The sequence below is a fragment of the Columba livia genome, chromosome 1 (genome assembly GCF_036013475.1).
Source record: "Columba livia isolate bColLiv1 breed racing homer chromosome 1, bColLiv1.pat.W.v2, whole genome shotgun sequence".
NCBI classification, from domain to species: domain Eukaryota; kingdom Metazoa; phylum Chordata; class Aves; order Columbiformes; family Columbidae; genus Columba; species Columba livia.
Window position 1 is genome coordinate 123,010,023 of NC_088602.1, and position 17,781 is coordinate 123,027,803.

At 40.5% G+C, this 17,781-nt stretch overlaps 1 protein-coding gene across 3 annotated transcripts in view; it reads left to right on the top strand.

The window, feature by feature from the left end:
• Nucleotides 1-5,476: 5,476 nt before the first annotated feature.
• EPHA3 (EPH receptor A3) overlaps nt 5,477-17,781 on the top strand; it is a 230,011-nt gene continuing 217,706 nt past the window's right edge. For 2 of the 3 annotated variants that reach the window (XM_065076418.1, XM_065076426.1), the window contains exon 1: nt 6,394-6,648. In XM_065076418.1, the coding sequence (XP_064932490.1) occupies nt 6,534-6,648 (115 nt within the window). In that variant the 5' untranslated portion in view covers nt 6,394-6,533. Of the gene's footprint in view, nt 5,657-6,393; nt 6,649-17,781 lie in introns of those variants that run through there. The other variant, XM_021287743.2, reaches the window with a different exon arrangement.

Here is a 17,781-nt window from a genome sequence, read left to right on the forward strand (position 1 = left end):
AAGGCATGAAATGATTTCATACTTTTGTTCTAGATGTGAAGTTGAGGTTTCTAAGATAATGCTAAAGTATATGGCCTTTTACCAACCTTATTCCATCCCCAGATGCTTCCTTGAACCATGAATAAAACTCATGGTGCCAGTTCCAAGAGGGTAAAACTCCATTTTTGACTACAAGGGAGGAGGTGAGAGGATTTGAGAAAAAAACAGCAAAGGCACACAAAATATAAAAGGCCCAAATTTATATATGGGACCTCAAGTATTCCTTACTGTGGCTAAATCAATCATCAAATGCAGAAAGTTCACTGTGGAAACAGTATCTTCTGAAAGGAAAAAAAAAAAACCAAAAACAAACCACCAAAAACCAAAACCAACAAAGTCAGTCAAAATACATGAGAATAAGTAATTTCATGTCTTGGTATCTTTTTTTTTTTTTCCCCCAACAGTTTTTAATTTTTAACATTCGCTGTGTAAGAAAAAAATAAACTAATCAAACTTGCCATTATGCACCTCACTGGATGTCTGCCAATATCTCCATAATACAGTCTGGTTTTACAGGATTCATAGATTTCTACTGTAAATGCTCAGTCCAAGCCGAAATTTGGCAAGCTTTTTCATGTTACAATAATACTCTCTTCTTCACGTAAAGGTTGCTTTTCTCTGAAAACTGGCAGTACTACTAGTGAAGCTTTTCTTTTATGGCTTCTATAGATTTTTGTTTACAAATAGGTAAATTCAGTCTAAGTGCTTGGAGTGTCACCTTTTTATTGCATACTTAACAAATGATTCAGCCTTTATGGGGAAAACTTGCAGCTAAACTGCATTTGCATTTTGCATGCTTTTCCACTGTATTCCATCTCCATAATAAGTCAGGCTTTTTTTCATCATGGAATTGGTGTGCAGTCACTTCATAATTACAATTGCAGCTATGTTGCTGCTCAAAGCTGAATTTCTTATCCTGTGGAGTTCATCTGTTTTTCTGGATTTTCACGTAATTATTGTATAAGTATTGATTAGAAAGGGCTACAGTTTAGCTTTAAATAACTGACTTATTTAAAGTAACTTTTCACACTTCATTTATCATTTGTTTTTATTGCATCCTGTCTTTTATTCCTCAACATCCTGCATTTTCTCATTCACTTGCATTTTCACAGCGATCTTGTACATTAGGAGACCTTTGGGTTATGTTATAAAATCTCTCCCAAAGAATACTTAAAACAAGTAGATCTACTTCCTTAATGGCTCACGGGAGGGTTCTTCCTCCTTGGTCACCATTTCCAAGACCACGGTGGACTCCTGCCTTGTGATGAATTTGAGCAACAATCCTTCCATTTATAATATTTTGAGCTCAACACTTAAAGACTTAATCTGAAAAGATACACAGATATATACACAGATGCTTGTTGGGAGGCCCAAATGATCACTGAATGACTTTGAAAAGCTGCCTCTGGTATGATTTATGTGGAAAACGTTGTCTCAGTCCAGGTCTCTGTGAAGCGGGAGGGATATCAACATCACAAACAACGACCTTCATAAATAAGTATCAGAAACTGAGGAGGAAATGTTCTCACGCCTCCAAACAACCCCATCAAATCACAGGCAAGGCACCTACTGATGGGGAGCATTGTTTTGCTGTGCATGTTGCCTCCTCCCCATATAAATTGGGGATTGTACATCCACCTTTCTTTAAGAGTACTGACCCTATCATTAATTCTTTTTGCTTGTTTTAAAAGAAAACATTTTGTCTTTTAATCTGTAAGATTAGAAATTTCACGTCATTCAATTAATTAAACAATGCAACTCAAAAGCCATAAACATTAAAAAGCCTTCTTGGAAGCAGACTGTGGCCTAGTCCATTGGATAAATTGATTGATTACTTCTGTGGCTGTTCCTAATAATCTGTAACATTTTTTCATTAGGCAGAAAGTTGTTTTCCTATTTAGTATGCAAACGTGAGATCTGGAGCATTCTGCCCATGTGTTATGATTTCTTTTTTCCATTATGCAATCACAGAATGTGTCACTTCCCTGTTTACAAAAGAAAAATGTAAGAGATAAAATTTGTGTTTAGTAAGGATTTTGATCTTCAATATATTAAAGAAATTAAAGTCCAGGGTTGGCAGAAAATCATAAATCATGGTTATGTGTTTCTCTAGAATGATTTTATGGATGCTAGGGCAAAGATATTACCATGTGCACTCTGGTTATGTAGAAATGCCACTAGAGGCTATTTTCTTTCTTCGAAGGTGCCCTTTAAGCTCACATAAAATTACTCTTAATAGAGTAAACATGCAATTTGCACAAAACTAACACAATGCATTCCGGATTACATGTCACAGAGGAAAAAAAAACATAGTGAAGAATTTGTAAGGAATTTTATCTTTCCTGCTGACAATTTTCCTCGGAACCTGTAGTTTTCAAATTTTTCCAAATATTTTTGCTATTCATTTTTAGCTTGAGAGGTGTTCTTTGCAAAGGTTTGATACTAACAATTTTTCTTATATGGTTTGTGTTGTTTAATATTATTTTCTTCCTGGACGAGTTCTCTGGTGTGAAGAAGTTTATGAATTCAGAATATGTTTGCTATGAGTAACCTCAAAATATTTGTTTAATGTAATGTTTCTTCAATCTGCAGAAAAAAATCTGCGAAATTCTGAAAAAAAATCAGCTTTAGTGTTTAGCCATATCATCTGTGTTGTCCCTTGTCATGAAGCTGTCTCACAGCTTTCCACAATACAATGTGAAAATTTGATCTTTCATTTGTTTCTAAGAGGTGCATTTGTAACCTTCACAAGGAGAAAAGAAGGCTGAAAAATACACCTTGGGGCATGGATGGTGAAACTAACCAAAAATATATGTCTGTGTGTGTGTATGCACGCTGTCATGAGGCAGAATTGGGAATTCACAATCTGTTGTTTACTGTATAGACCTTAATTTGTTCTTCCTCATTCTTCTTCTATCATCTTCGTTACCTTTTTTTTTAACAAAATATTTACCTGGTAAATACATTGTTACCTTGGAAAAAGTTGCATTGATATTTCTAATGTCCGCCCCTTGTCTTCTTACACTGAACCAGTAAAGGAGTTAATGGTGACATTAATACTTGGAGCACAATTCCTTGTAGCATGTATAATCTTTCTCATGATGTTTTCTTACCAACTCTTTTCCATCAGTTTTACATACCACATTTTCCTTTTGTTTGTTTGTTTGCTTGTTTGTTTTGTTTGTGTTTTGTGTGTTTTGTTTTGTTTTTAGCTCGGATTTTTACCTGTAGAAAATGACATCACAAATTTGTAGCCACAGAAAATGACACCACAACAGAAGATTGAAGGGGTTTCTCTCATTTGTGGGCTTCCCGGGTGAGTTGTGAGAACAATCCTGGACTTACAGGTGTAGACCCAGGAGCAGTTCAAAAGCAGCTACCATGCTGAGGTGGAACCATGCCTAACCTGGAGGGATGCTGGTCAATCCCAGTGTTGGAGCACAATACGGGGTAGGGCAACGCGAGGGGATGCTGTGGCTGGGCTCAGCACACTGGCTGCTGCCTCTGGTCCCTTGGAGGAGCTTTTTTCCCCTCTGGCAGGCAAAGATGTGTGGTGTGTGTCCTGTGACCACCAGATGTATGACAACATTAATAAGTGGCTCAGAGGATCAGGAGCATAGCGGGAGCTGGTAGAAGGAGAGAGTTGCACCTTGTCCTTTGGCAAAGTGCTGTGCCCTACTTGCTGTCAGGCACTGGCTGGAGAATATTCACTTCTCGTGGAATCTAAGGAGTTGCCTCTCCCACCTCTACCCATTAAGTGTTGTAAAAGCTCCTCTTTTCCGAAGCAGAAGCATGAGAAGGGGAATGCTGAAATCCTGTGGCTCTTCCCAAGAGGAGGAAAATAGGGTTTGGTGGTTGGATGTGGTTGCCTCTCCTTTTTCTCTTTTCCTTCTTCAGCAAATCACTGTTATGTGGTAAAACCATGGTGGGTGCTCAGCCTCCCTCTTCCAGAGGAGGAGTAAGAGCAGAATCAGGTGTTGCAGCTGGAAGGTGCAGATGTTTTATACACACACAACTTGAAGACTGAAAAACAAAAATGCCTTTCTTTGCTTCTTTGGAATAACTTTTTCCCACTAACAGAAAATAGAAGTGATATTTTTTTTTTTTTTTTGCAGAGATTTGTTATTTTTCTTCACCCTTTTTCTTCCACCTTAAAAGAATATTTACCTGAAGTCATAAAAGAAAGATGTGGCTCAACAGAGACCAAAACTACTAGTCCTGAGAATTTAATGATGTTTTAAATAGTAGAATTGCCTCTGCTGTACAGAAGAACTCAAGGAAGACAGATGTGTATTCTAGAAAGGATTAGGGAAAGGAAAAAGGAAAAGGTTTGAAAAAAAAAAACCCAAACCAAAACAGGTTTTATTGTTAGGGAGGGTAACTTTCTGAGGAAATTAGTGTATGTTTCTGGATTTTTTGCTGCGAAAAAACATCTTTATGAAATAAATTAAAAGGTATAATGAAATGAACCATGACAAAGACAAAGGAGGACAGGAGGTCCCCTTCTCTGGGCCATACACTGTTAACCCTATGGCCAGATCACCCTGACTCTGGAGATCCCTAGTCAAAAGACTTGGGCATCTCTCTTTGTCCTTTTGGAAATTTAACCAGAGAGGACATAAGTAGGGTAGATGCTAAATACAAGTATAAGTGAAAGGAACAGCTGGAGACATGAAACAATGGATGCTATTAGATGCGATGATTTCTTAATCTGATTGAGTTATCAAACCTGGAAACAGGGAAGGAGAAGAAAATAATGCTCATGTCCTCAACTGTACTCCTTTGAAACGAGTGCTTGACTGAGACTGACTTCTCACGGCCTCGTATCTCCTTTAGTTTGCCTTATGTACATTTCCAACCCCTTTAGCACAGTGCAAACCTTGCAGAGCTAAACCAAATAGTTTGGGCTATGCCAATACTGTGCAGGAGAGACATTGGCACAGGCTCTGAATTGCAACCAGCCCAGCACCTCTTCTTCTGCTGTTGGGGTGCAGCAAAGGTGCATCACTGCTGAAGTGAGTTGGTGGTACTGTGTTGCAGTGCTGCCCCACAGGCAGCTTTGCCATTGATAAACTTGGAGCTCAAATGCTGCAGGCGGCAGCTCTCAGCTGTCCTGCTGCTGCGAGTGACCCTGAGGACACATAGGACAATTCTTTTGTATTTGTGGAAAGTAAGGTTGTTCAGGGATTTAACATATTGGTTTCTGAAATATCAGGGTTTGGTTTCTGTGATATCAAAGATTTTTGATGTTACTTCTGCACTGTAGTTCCACATCTGTTGCTGAAGGCTCCTTTCCTTCCGGCCAGTTTCTTGCTGTCTGTGCAGGCAGTATGCACATTCAGAGCAAGACCTCATACTACATGGGTGCATAGCTTTGGTTTGAAGTAAAATATTTATTTGACCTCAGTATTATTCAAATATTTTTCCATTTCCACAGAACCACGCTGGGTGGCTCTGGAGACCTGAGATGAGTCACTTGGGAAGAAAGGTATCCATATTCTGAAGAAATGATCCACAGGAGGGGAAGCTTGGGAGGTGCTGCTCTGCAGTGATTCCCCGCTAGGAACAGTGGAATAGCAACACTGCCTGCATGCTGCTCTGCCCTCTGCTCTGACAGGTACTCTGGGGCCTCTGATGGGCTGAGGGTACTGGATGTAAGGTGCACACAGGTAGGGAATGCTTATAAAATACACATTTTACATGGTAACATGGTAACTTCTAGAGTAAAGCTGCACAACCCTACAGAAAGCATCTGAGAAGAGGCCCCTACCACCACCAAGGCTCCAGTTTGCTGAGGTCAAAGTGTGTTCTTTGGGGTCAGAATTATGGTTCTGTGTGAAGCAGACTGGGCTATAGTCACTGTAGGCAGCAAAGGGATGAATGATCTAACTGGCATTTTTTTAGCAAGCTTGCTATGGCTGCCCTGTGAAACTCTGAAGGCTCTACCGCTACTTTACAGTGGTGTTCAGCCCTGCAAAGACCGGTAATTGGACATGATCGGATTGTAGCTGGCTAAAACGGCCAGCCGAGGCTTCCGAGTTATGTGATTTATGTCATCCCGTATTGCAGAGATCCCGCTCAATGTCGCATGCCACGGGGCATCCTTTCCGGCTCAGGGGCAGGTTCTGCGCTTTGCCCCTCACCGCCCGGAATTTATCACTCTCCCCTACCCCTCCCTTTGCGACTAGGGTCCCGGTGCGCGGACGGCGACCTCTCAGAGCGCAAATCCCGCGGAAAACCCGCTCGGGAGCGCCCCCCCGTCCCACCCCCCCCCGCTCCCCGCGGACAGGCAGGTGGGCGGGGCGGCGCTAGGGCCCGGGGCGGTGCGGCGGCGGCGGGGCCGGGCGGGGGCGGCCCCTCCCGGGCGCAGCGCGAAGGCGGGCGGGCGCGGGGCATGGTCCCGGCGGCGCGGCGCAGCGCGGAGCGGAGCGGGCGCGGAGCGGTGGCATGCGGTGCGGAGACATGCGGCTCTGCCTGCGCGCTGCCCCGCCGACATGGACCGCCGCCGCCTGCCGCCGCCGCCGCCGCTGCTACTGCTGCTTCTCCTGCTGCTGCTCTGCGCTGCCCTCGGCGCCGCCGGGCGTCTGAGCGCCCGCCCCGGCAACGAAGGTGAGCCGCGGCCCGGCCGGGTCCCACCGGGGACGCGTGGTTGGGGGACCCGCTGAGCGCTCTCCCGTTTTTTTCCCCCGTTTCCTATATTTTTTTTTCCTCTCTCTCTTTTTGTTGATTTTATTTATTTATTTATTTCCGTCCCCTTAAGGTGGTCCTGGGCAGCAGCGGCTCCTCGCCCCGGGACCGCAGGGCTCTCTCTCGCCTTGCGCTCTGGCAGCGCGGCCGCGTCCCCACTCACAGCCGCTCAGGAGCGGCCGCCGCCCGGTGCGGTGCGGGAGCCGCAGTCGGAGGGGCAGCCGCCCCCTACCCGTTCCCCGAGGAAAGTTGGCGAGGGAAGGGCAGCCTGTGCCGTCCCCCGGCCCTCCACTGGTGGGGTGCGCTGGGGGTGGCGGCGGGGCGATGCGCGGCGAAGCGCCGCAGCGCCCGGGGACGAGGTGGGGAGCAAGATGGGCGGCGGGGAGGAGAAGGGGCAAGGGACATTTGGCGGTGGGGGCGGCAGCGGTCTCCCGGCGCCGGGGGAGCCGGAGCGCCCTAGCACCCGGCAGGTGCCCCGCGTCCCCGCGGCTGCCGCTCAGGGAGAGTCGCCTCCTTATTTGTAGCCTCAAATAGATGGCTGCTAGCAGACAGCGGTAGGAGTCAGATTCGTGTGTTTATTAATAAAAATAAGCTATAAAGACTAATGCTTGGCCCCCGTCTCCCTCACCCCAGTGATAACTGAGCTGTGATGCCTTTTATATGTGTAGGGATGGTGGTTTCATTAGTCATCCTCTCTTTCAAAACTTTTAATTAATACAAAAAAGAAGCTTGCTCCCCGATAAAACCTCTCTTTGGTTGTGTAGTGGTTTCATATCAATTTTTTTTCATGTGTTAAAATGGTGTGTGGGTATGTGAATGTGTGTAAATTTGGGGAAACGAAGCATGAGTGATTTGTTCTCCTTTGCTATGAGAATTTTTAAGATGACATTTGATGAAAATGTGTTTTAGATTTCAGAGAGAAATAATGACCACTAGGCACTGCTTGAAAAAGTAATTGAAACACTTTTTGAAGAAGAGAAGATTGCACTTTCCTATTAAAAAAAAAAAAAAAAAGGAAATGCAGCTTTTGCCTTCTTGCACCGTGGATGCAGTCGGCATGACCAGGATGTCCAGTGTAATCATCTTTAGGGATAAAATCTAGAGGCCAAAGGTTGTGAAGAACTTCTAGCGTCAAGCAACCATGGAAAACTTGCACCTGCTTGGGTTGTAGCATTTCTGTAGAGAAACAGATACCAAAGCTATTAGAACAATCATTTGTCCTGTATAAATAATGCTGATGTATTTATTGATATTCTGTGTGTCTGTGGGATAAGACAGTATGATAATGACTTTAAATGATTTCTGGAAGGAAAAAGAATTATAACGTAAAAGAAATAAGGAAAGATTCAAACTTTACAAATCCTGGGTAATCTTGAATCAGTTGGTTTTATTGCTCGGAAGGAAGCTATGGTACCACCATACCAGAAGAGCGGTGTATCATCCGTTTTTATGTTTTATGTAAATTTGTTTCGCCTGCACAGTGCTTCATATGCTATTTAGAAGAATGTACTTCTAACAGTTGATCACTTCTAAGCGTCCAGATGTATGTTATTTTGTAAATATTGTCATCTTTCACAAATGATTTTCAGAAATGAAAAACAGAGTGTTGATGGGGTTACTCTTGTCTTATTAAAAGCTTTTGGGGAATGTATGTAGTTCTGTCAGTCAGCGGAGCAGCTCTGCCGCCATGGCAGTGGTAGACAGACACAGTCTGTAAACTGAGACTAATTATGCAAAAAAGATATTAGAACATTCCAATTTGCAAACCCACACTTTTTGTTTCTTTGTTTTAAATCACTGACACTGAGAATTGAGGCAGGAGGAAAAAAATGGTGCTGTACAGAGTGCGCATTAAGCATACTTGTCTGAGTCAGCTTTCAGCAGATACTGCTTCTATTCTGTATTCAGCTTCAAGAACTTGTATGATTTGGGCAATGTTTTCAAAATGGCTAGTGAAAACAACAGTATAAATGCAGTTACCAGACAGTAACCCACTTTTAAATGCTTGCTTTTTTCAATTATGTATTTTGCTGTTCCTTTCAAAATAAAAGGGAACACCTAGTGTTTCTTCTAAAAATGAGATGAACTTTAAAGAACCCCCCCCACACACACACACCCCGTTAGAAAAGCTCAGTAATTATTTTATTTATTTACAGCTTATTTAGGCTCATCATGTGAGTTTAGAAATCAGAATTATTATAATTTGCTGACATACTAAATTGTTTGGTGATCAAGCATTAGGATGCAGTTTTAAATTATGTCAAAAGATTGTTTTCCTCTTTTAAATGCTCTTTTTCTGACCTCTTCACTTACCTACCTGCTGTTGTTACCATAAATTTTCCCCCAAAACTAGAAATAGATGTTTCTGCATTTCTGTGGGGTCTTTTTCCAACACTGAGAAGGAGATTGTTAATATAGGCGTATAAATAAACATGTATACAGTTTCTTTCGTACGCTTATATTAAAGCTACTGCTGAAATTCTCCTCATGGATTGTTTTAACAAAGCCATGGATCTAATTTTTGCTATGTGTATATAGCTTTGTCAAACTTCTGGGAGACACGAATTTTGCAGTAGACACCCAACAAGAATATGTTCAGAGTTCTTAGTGATGTTTCCTAAATTTATCTGACATGAAAGGATTACTCTTTTTTTAAGTACAACTTCAGTTAACATTTGCAATTAACGCTAAAGCTGATGACTGAGTTAGTACTAATACTGCAATGGAAGCAGATGGGATGAAGGGAGAAAAGAATGAAAGAGGCTGAAAGTGAGTTGTTGGCTTACTTCACTTTGTGGTGTTAAATGCAGTTTTTTCTTTATTTTTTTTTTTTCTTAGAGTGCTTGAATTTTTATTAATTGGCTTGATCGCAGAGAAGTTTTATTTAAAGGTTTTCCATTGAGTTTATTTTTAAACTCTCTGCTGTGCTCATCGCAAAGCTTCATACGTTTTACCTACGTAATCAGAGAAGCTCAAGAAGGTTCCATAAAGTTCAAATTTATCAATGTGCTGTGGCAAGGTGTGTGCTACTTTCCGTGAGGCAGGAAAATGTCAGGAAGATTTACCATCTAACTTTTCCAGTTTGAAGTTGCAAACTAAACCCTGTAGATATGTAGAAACCACATTCTGCTCGTCCATTCTGTTGGATATTTTCTTTTTAGGGAGTATTGTGGGTTTTTTTTTTTTTTTTAGAACGATGCAGTTTCTTTCTGCGTAATTTCTACAGTGTCAAGAAACTGAATGAGCTATGTCATTCTATAATTTAATAATTTTTCCTCTGTCCCTTCGGTAACTATATTGCCTGCCTGAGGGTACCAGCAACCTTAATTTCACTGTTTTATAACCCACAACAGTTAACACTTGACCTAGGTCATTAACAGGATTATCAGCAAATTTGTTTAAGCTTTTACTGACAACCTGAATTGCTTCAATAATATTTTGACTGTGCAGACAGGAAACTTCTTGTAACCTCTCAATCTAGCATAAAATTAATTTCTTGCGAACGCAGTTACCAAAGGATCAATACGGTAAATCTGCTTACAGTACTTGGTTTCAAATAGTGTCTGTTTTGGTTTACAGCAAGAAGGTTCCAATCATCCTCTGTTTTCAGTGTGTATTGGATTTGGAGATGCGGTTTCATCTTTTATTCATTGATTACCATCTCAGAACTTTGTGTAACTGCGCAATTAAATGCACCATTTTATCTGGGCTGGTCTCTGTTAACAGTTATAGTCGCTAAAGACGACTTACTGTGCCTTTGTAGTAATGACAGCTCTTGGCGTAGTTCTGAAAAATGCACTGTCTGCCCATGGAGCAAAATGCCCGCCCAACTTTTGCATGCACTTTTGGGAAAGGCTGGCAATACTGGAAAATTTTCAATAGAATCTAAAGGGCTTGCACGGGGGAAATGCTATTTAGAAATCTCTCCTCACTATATGTCAGGTATGATTAGGTCCAGATAAGTCCTCATGTATTGTGACACAATTACTGCTGGTGCCTATGGCTTGCTCCTGAGTGTTTATCTGCAAAAAAAGTTAGGTTTAGAAATATTAATGTGATACTTTTTAAAATTTAATTTTAGAAAGCTCAAAGTCATGGAGGTCTTGAGGGCTGTTTTTCATACAGCTGTATCTTATTCAAAGCTTCTGTGCTTAATCCTAAGCTCTATGATTAGACAAATAATGAACATGTTTAAAATTTACATCATGATGTTTTCAAAATCCTGTGCAATGGGAGAAGTAAGTTGGTTAAATTCCTTACTTTCTGTCAAAATTTTTTATAGCGGGCTGTAACACATGGAATAATTTAATTTCTTTTCTGTTACTGAAGTTTGTCTTGTCTTACTGCTGATTTCAATACTGCTTATTAAAAAGAAAAATCACTACATTGTCTATATCAAACTTAAAGCAGATGTTCGAAATACAAAAATGTCCAAATTTGACACAGCAATTAATTCTTATTGCAGTTAGTTAGGATAAAATGTATTTGGTAACCTACGAAGCAGTCAGGGTGTAGAAACAGGTTAGAACTCTTCTGTACTCTCAGCCTCAGGAAATTAGGCTTCAGGGGCACTACTGAAGGAAAAGCATTAAACAGATAATAGGCATGCTAAGTTTACACGCTGTTTACGTGAAATCTTTGCAAATCAGGACAGCATTCTGATTGAACTTAAATTTTTCATTCCCATCTGGGAAGACGTACAAATTAGTTTTAATTTTTTGTTATCCACCAGAGTTAAGTAAATTGCTATTAGTGTACGTACTTTTGATTCCGTTTCACAACTTGCAAGTTTTCCTCTAGGAGTGTATGTAGTGGCTCTTGTTCTTGTAATCCCCACTTGATGAAAGTTTAGAAATACAGATGCAGGTGTTCGTTTTCTTGTTTTCAGAGCTCTGGATTTTATCACCAGTGAGGGTCACTACAGAGCTGTTACCAAATACAACAGAACTGTTAGTAGATTTTTATACAGAGCCCGAGTTAGTTCCTTAGATACCTGTAATTCATGTAGGTACCACCGCTTTGTAGCTGCTCTTTTATTTTTCTTTAAAAACAAACACAAATCCCAATAAACAAACAACCTAGAGATAGAAATTTGTCCTTATTTTTGTTAAAGTACAAAGCTCTACTCAGTGTAGCTAGTATTGAAACACAGAGAGGTCACCTTAAGATGCAAAATTGATGGGACTTGTCCAGAGGTGTTGGATAAAACTTGAGAGGTGGGCCACAGGAATCTCACTAACCTGTTACCTTTCTTAAAGACGATTCCAACATCCAAAGAATTGCTTTTCTGTAGTGAGATGTAGGTTTTTTTTTTTTTTTTTTTTAACATTTCCTTTATTATGAAAACAAATTGTTTGATTTGTTCAAGCATTGTTGAAAATTGAGGGAAATACATTTTTGAGGAGGAAAAGAGCTAGAGTAAGAAATGATACAGTGAAATGGAAAAAATTTTGTTTACAAACACATGTGACTACTGTTAAGTGATCTGTTTTGCTAAAAATTAACTGCAGTGCTGTAGCCCTTATTTCCATAAACACTTTAAAGCAGTAGCACTTTTTTTTTTAAATATATATATATATATATGTAAACTGTTTTTAAAAAGACCCACAATTTAAAAGAAAATGGTTTAAGTCAGAAGATTAGAGGTGAACTCCCAACAGTATAATTTTGGAAAGAGAACGTGGTAGTAACTTGCTGGGTTAGGATTTTATCCCCTGCCATTACTCTTGTGCATCTTAATTTCTTAGGCGCTTGATAAATCCTAACACAAGTAGTTGTTTTGCAGAGTAAGTACTCATTTTGTAGTGTGAAACTGATGTATGCTTAAAATTCCATCCCTTGGACTGAAGATTCCTTCTAAATTTCTGCAGTGAATGAAAGAAAGAAAGAAAGATGGAGAAATAATGATAATCCTGTCTGAAAGAAATCTTGGGACAGTGACAAAAGAGTTGCAGTCTGTGAGAGTGACGGGTAGATTGAATGAAACAGCAGCATGTACAGCCTTAAATTTGCAGAGATGTTATTAAACCAGACACACTGTAAGCAGAAACTTTAGTGCCACGCTCCTTTTTTTTCCATTAAAGTACTGTGTCCTGCTGTTTCAGGCAAAATATGGAAGAAAATCCCATTAATCTGCTGGAAAAATATTGATGAAAGAAGAATAGCAGACCGAATGAACAGTGGTTAAAACTTGCTAGCAATTAAGTGAACAATAGGATGAATGTTAAGGTTCAGTCAGGGCATTTTAGTGTAATAAGGTGTGGGAATGGTGCTTTCTTTTTTTTCCTTTTTTTTTTTTTTCTTTCCAGATGGCTTCTCATAGCATTTTTATATCTATATTTGGATGGAAAGGTTTGCATTGCATCGGTCTCTTCTTTTAAAAATAATTAAAAAAAAATTGCTAAAGCATAGCATAAGAGGACAATTATTAAAACCAGAACTTTTAAACTGTTGCCTAGGAAGGGAGGGGTTTGTAGAAAATCCAGAGTGAAGGGCTACTCTTTAAATAATAATTAAAGCACCAAAATATGTTTTGGTCATGGTAGGCTTCCCACAAACTTTGTGCAGTAACAGATAACGATGAGTGACATTGGATTTCTTGATTTACTTGTTGAGAAGCTAGAAGGCAGCTAGAGGATTTTTGCTCTGTTTGCTGTTTTTTCGAGAGGCAACACTTTTTGAAAGATCTCTTTTGGAGAGGGAGAGAGAAGGATTAAAAAAGAGCATAGGTAGGCAGAGATGAAGTGAAAGTTGGACCTGAATCCTAGAAAAAATCAAACCAAGATCCAAACTTTCTCCAATTAATGACAACGTTAGGAAACCAGAAGTCAGTGCTGACCATGATCTGAACACTGAGCAAAGCACAAATTAAGAAATTCCTTGCCTCCCTGAATGTCTAAGCTTTGTTTACATTAGTAAGTTTCATGACTATGATTTACCAGTAGTGAATTTCAACAGAGGCTGCAGTTTAGGCAGGGTAGAGGCATTTTTACCATTCTATTTAATCTTTCGGTAATGGTGCTTGGGTTTTTTTGTTTGTTTGTGGCTTGGTTTGTTTTGTTTTTTAAAAAAAAAAAAAAAGTAAATTATGTCTGTCCAGCCTTAATGTTCATGACCAGCCATGGAGAACACACACTTAAGGCACTTATATTAAAAACAGGTTCTGAGATGGTAGGGACCTTATCCCGCAAAAGCTTTTATCCCATGGATGATTTACCTCTGAGAGCAAATGTCCTAGTAATGGTTAAGAGTTGAGCTTTCCTGGAAAAGGTGGTTACAGCTGTGGAAAATGTAATGTGCTCACCCAAACCATGTAGAAGTAACCCGACTGTAGGGGAAAACTCATTGGTCTCTCTTGTTCTCATCCCACCCATCCGCACTGCCCTGCAGTCTTTCCCTCGTGCCTGTGCTTTTTCTTCTGTGTCTTCCTTCCCATAAATCAACATTCAGCCAATAAAGAGTAGATAGCAGAGATTGTCTTTTCCTCATTGGGAAGAACGCCTGTCTGTTCCTTCTTATTAAATGCTGCTCACCAAAAAGGGGATGCTTTGATTCTGTAGATGCCCAGAAAAAAAAAGACACAGGAAAAGAATCATATGTGTAATGGCATTGCTTTTTCCATAGTTGCTTGTGTTGATCCTGAAAGCTGGGTTAGAGCTGGGCAGAGAGTGTTCAAGAAATGGAAGCAAAAACTGTCCATGGTAACTAAGGGAAGCAATTCTGGAGAAGAGGTATGAGGAACATGCTTAGTTTGTAGAATGTAATGGAAACCGGACCTGTTTGTGGAAAGGCAATGGAAGTAGAGGAATAAGCAGAAGACAGGGGTCTGAAAAACTGGCTTGTGGGTAGATGGGAATAGAACAGTCATTTAGGCATTTACCTTTGTTATAAATATTTGTATTTCTCACATATGGAAATAGTGAAAAAAGATGTTAGCGGGGTTTTGGTTGCAAAGGCAGCAAATGAAGTCAGGGGCAATTCCATTTTTCATATGGATAGCTCAGCACACATGTTCTGCATTAATTACCTCCATAAATTCTGTTAACCTGGCAAACAATGAAAATATCATGTTGGTGACATCACTGTACTGGAAAATAAAACTGGTTTTAGCATCTTGATTTTCTCAACGTGACATTTGAGGAGATTTCATGTGCTATTGGCATTTTACTCCCCCAATTTGTACTGGGATGTTTAGCCATTTTCTCTGTGGGTTTATTTTTATTTGTGGAGTAGCTGTTTAAGAACCCAAGCATTTCATAGGCCATGAAAGCTGGAACCCTTGAATCATGGAAAGAGAGAAGAAATGCTTGACACAACTCTGTCAGGGCACACCAGAGTAGGTGGCTTTCCAAATGTAGTATTGCAGGATTCTCAGAATTTTTTTTACAAGTCTTATGATCCAGTTCTTGTCTTCAAAATTTGTCATCAAAGGACTATTGATTACTTGCTGTGATTTTTGGTGATTTCAGGACCTTGAACGTGCTTGAACTGCAGTAAAATTGGTGGGAACTTAAGAACTTTTAGTCATGGGTGCTGCGTGTGCCCAGGGATCTTTTCTGTGATACTTTTTGGTATCTAGATTTCTAGAAACTGGTCATGTCTTACTGGGTTTGGAATTCTCAATTTACTTTAAGTGAACACAGACACTATGTAGCAAGGTTTGGGTTTTTTTTTCCACTTTAAGTTCCTAGAAGGCTTCCCAAAGGAGATCTTTGTAGCACTCCAGTGGACCTCAAATCTATCAGATCTTAGGAGAGCTCAATTCTGCAAAACTAATGAATACTGAATATTATGTCTTTCCCAAGGGAGGAGGAATGCAGAAGTAAAAAGATTTAGTTGTGCAGTGTGCTTAATCCCTTTTGAGAAGTGCTTTAGAGCTTATTAAAATTGTTTGAGTAATGTTTGCTGTTGAGTTTTGGCTAGACACAGGCATATGGTACCATTTTATGTGCCTCAGGATTCAGCCACCCAACAGGACTGGCAAATACAGCACATCCTGCGAGAGACCCACTTCTAGTCTGGGCTGGTGAAAGGCACAGGGCAGCTGAGTTTAGGTAACTGAATTTCATCCTTAGTTTCTGTTGGGGGTTTTGTTTGTTTGTTTTTGTTTTGTTTGTGGTTTTGTTTGTTTGTTTGTTTTTCCTGATAAAGACAAACTTGGCTTTTGCAATTTAAACTTCCTTTTAACACAGTGTCCACCATTTTGCATTTACATGTCTAACATGATGCTTCAATGGTTCAGAGTTAACATTATAGTAGTAGAGTAGAATGAGATTTGCAGGATTTTGATTTGAATGTGAGTTCAGCTGAACAGCAATTCAGATATCTAGGGGTTTATGCCTCTTAGGTGGTACTGGAAAAGGACCAATTAGAACTGTTTTTTAAAAAAATGGATGCAAAGAAGTGAAAGCGACACAGTAATTTGGAACCCATTAGGGTAATCCATTTTTAATTTTTATATCCTTGTCTTAATGAAAAGAACTGGCACATATCAACTTACAGGAAATAGCCTAATAAAACTGAAACCTTATTAGGCCCCTTTGATAAACATTGCATTCCAGCCCGCCAGTCATATGGTTTTGCATACTTGGAAATTGAGCTTTATGCTACTTTAACAATATCAATAGGACTCTCATGTTTCAGACTAATAAAAAGAAATAAAATCTGTTTTGTCTTTGGTCATCCCTGAGAATGGATGGGTGGTTGTCAGCGTAATGCAGACAGGTAGTCCAAGAAAAAGCAGTGTATGGATTTGTCACCTCGCTCCTACAAAAAGAGCTGCTAGTTCATATGTCATCATCAGTGAAGAAATGACTTGTCTTTGTTTTCTCTTTACAGTAGCCAGAATAACTTCTGCAAGGTGCTAAGGTAGGAGGTTCAAGTGTGTCCACACACCTAAATAGGCTTGATACTGATGGAAGAGAGGGTAAGATGAAGGCTTTATATATGCTGCCTTAGGTATTGCTTGGAGCCCTTCCACAATAGCATGAAGGGAATGGCTTTTGGTGTGACATGAACCCTTCTAAGATTTCTAGCAACAAAACATTTGCTCCTTTTCTGTTCTGCTTTGAAATCAGTTCCAGTTTTGTCTGCTAAGAAACAGTGTACTTCTGCAGTTTTGCTCTCTGAAACCTTGCATGGGTGGCTTTTATTTTTGGACCTGATTGTGATTGCCCTGGCTGTTTAGGGGATTTAGGATGGCATTGTCCCTTTTCTACATGCAGGCTTCACACTTAGCAAAAGGAGGAAGTGATAGGACAAGATGAAATAGCCTCAAGTTGCTCCAGGGGAGGTTTAGATTGGATATTAGGAAAAAGTTCTTCATGGAAAGGGTTGTCAGGCATTGGAACAGGCTGCCCAGGGAAGTGGCGGAGTCACCATCCCTGGAGGTGTTTAAAAGGTGTTTAAACGAGGTTCTCAGGGACATGGTTTAGTGCTAGAGTTAGGTTATGGTGGACTCGATGATCCTGAGGGTCTCTTCCAACTTAAATGATTCTATGATTCTATGAAGACTGCTGGAGAGCTTCTGCTTGGTGTCGAGTGCAGGTGATGAGAGCCTGGCTGGCGGGACTGAGGTGCGCTCAGAGCTGAGGCTGCCGGTTAGCGTGGTCTGAGCCACTGTGAAGGGGGCACAGGAGTGCTGCTGATCCCCAGCAGTACTGAAATTCACTCTGTGTGCAACAAACAGGGAGAGGGCTGCTGTGCAGCCGCAGGGCCTCCCGGGTTGGCTCTATTTTTGCAGTTTACAATCCATGCTTTTATTTATAGGCATTCCTGCATTGCTCATCGCTGTCCTGTGTTCCCTCTTTTGCGGCAGCCTTTTGCGAGAAACTCACAGTAAGGTTCCTGCTTTGGCTGCTTCGGTATTCAGCTGTAGGAAAAACTGAGGTATCTAAATGTGTTCTCAGATGCCCTTGAGGAATGTGTTTGATGAGAAAAGTAAAATCTGTGAGGACAATGAAACTCTTCTTCTTCAAAAGCTATGGGCAACTGCTGTAAAAATAGAATTTGCCAAATAATCCAAATTGATGTATATGTTCTATAGAAGCAATAATC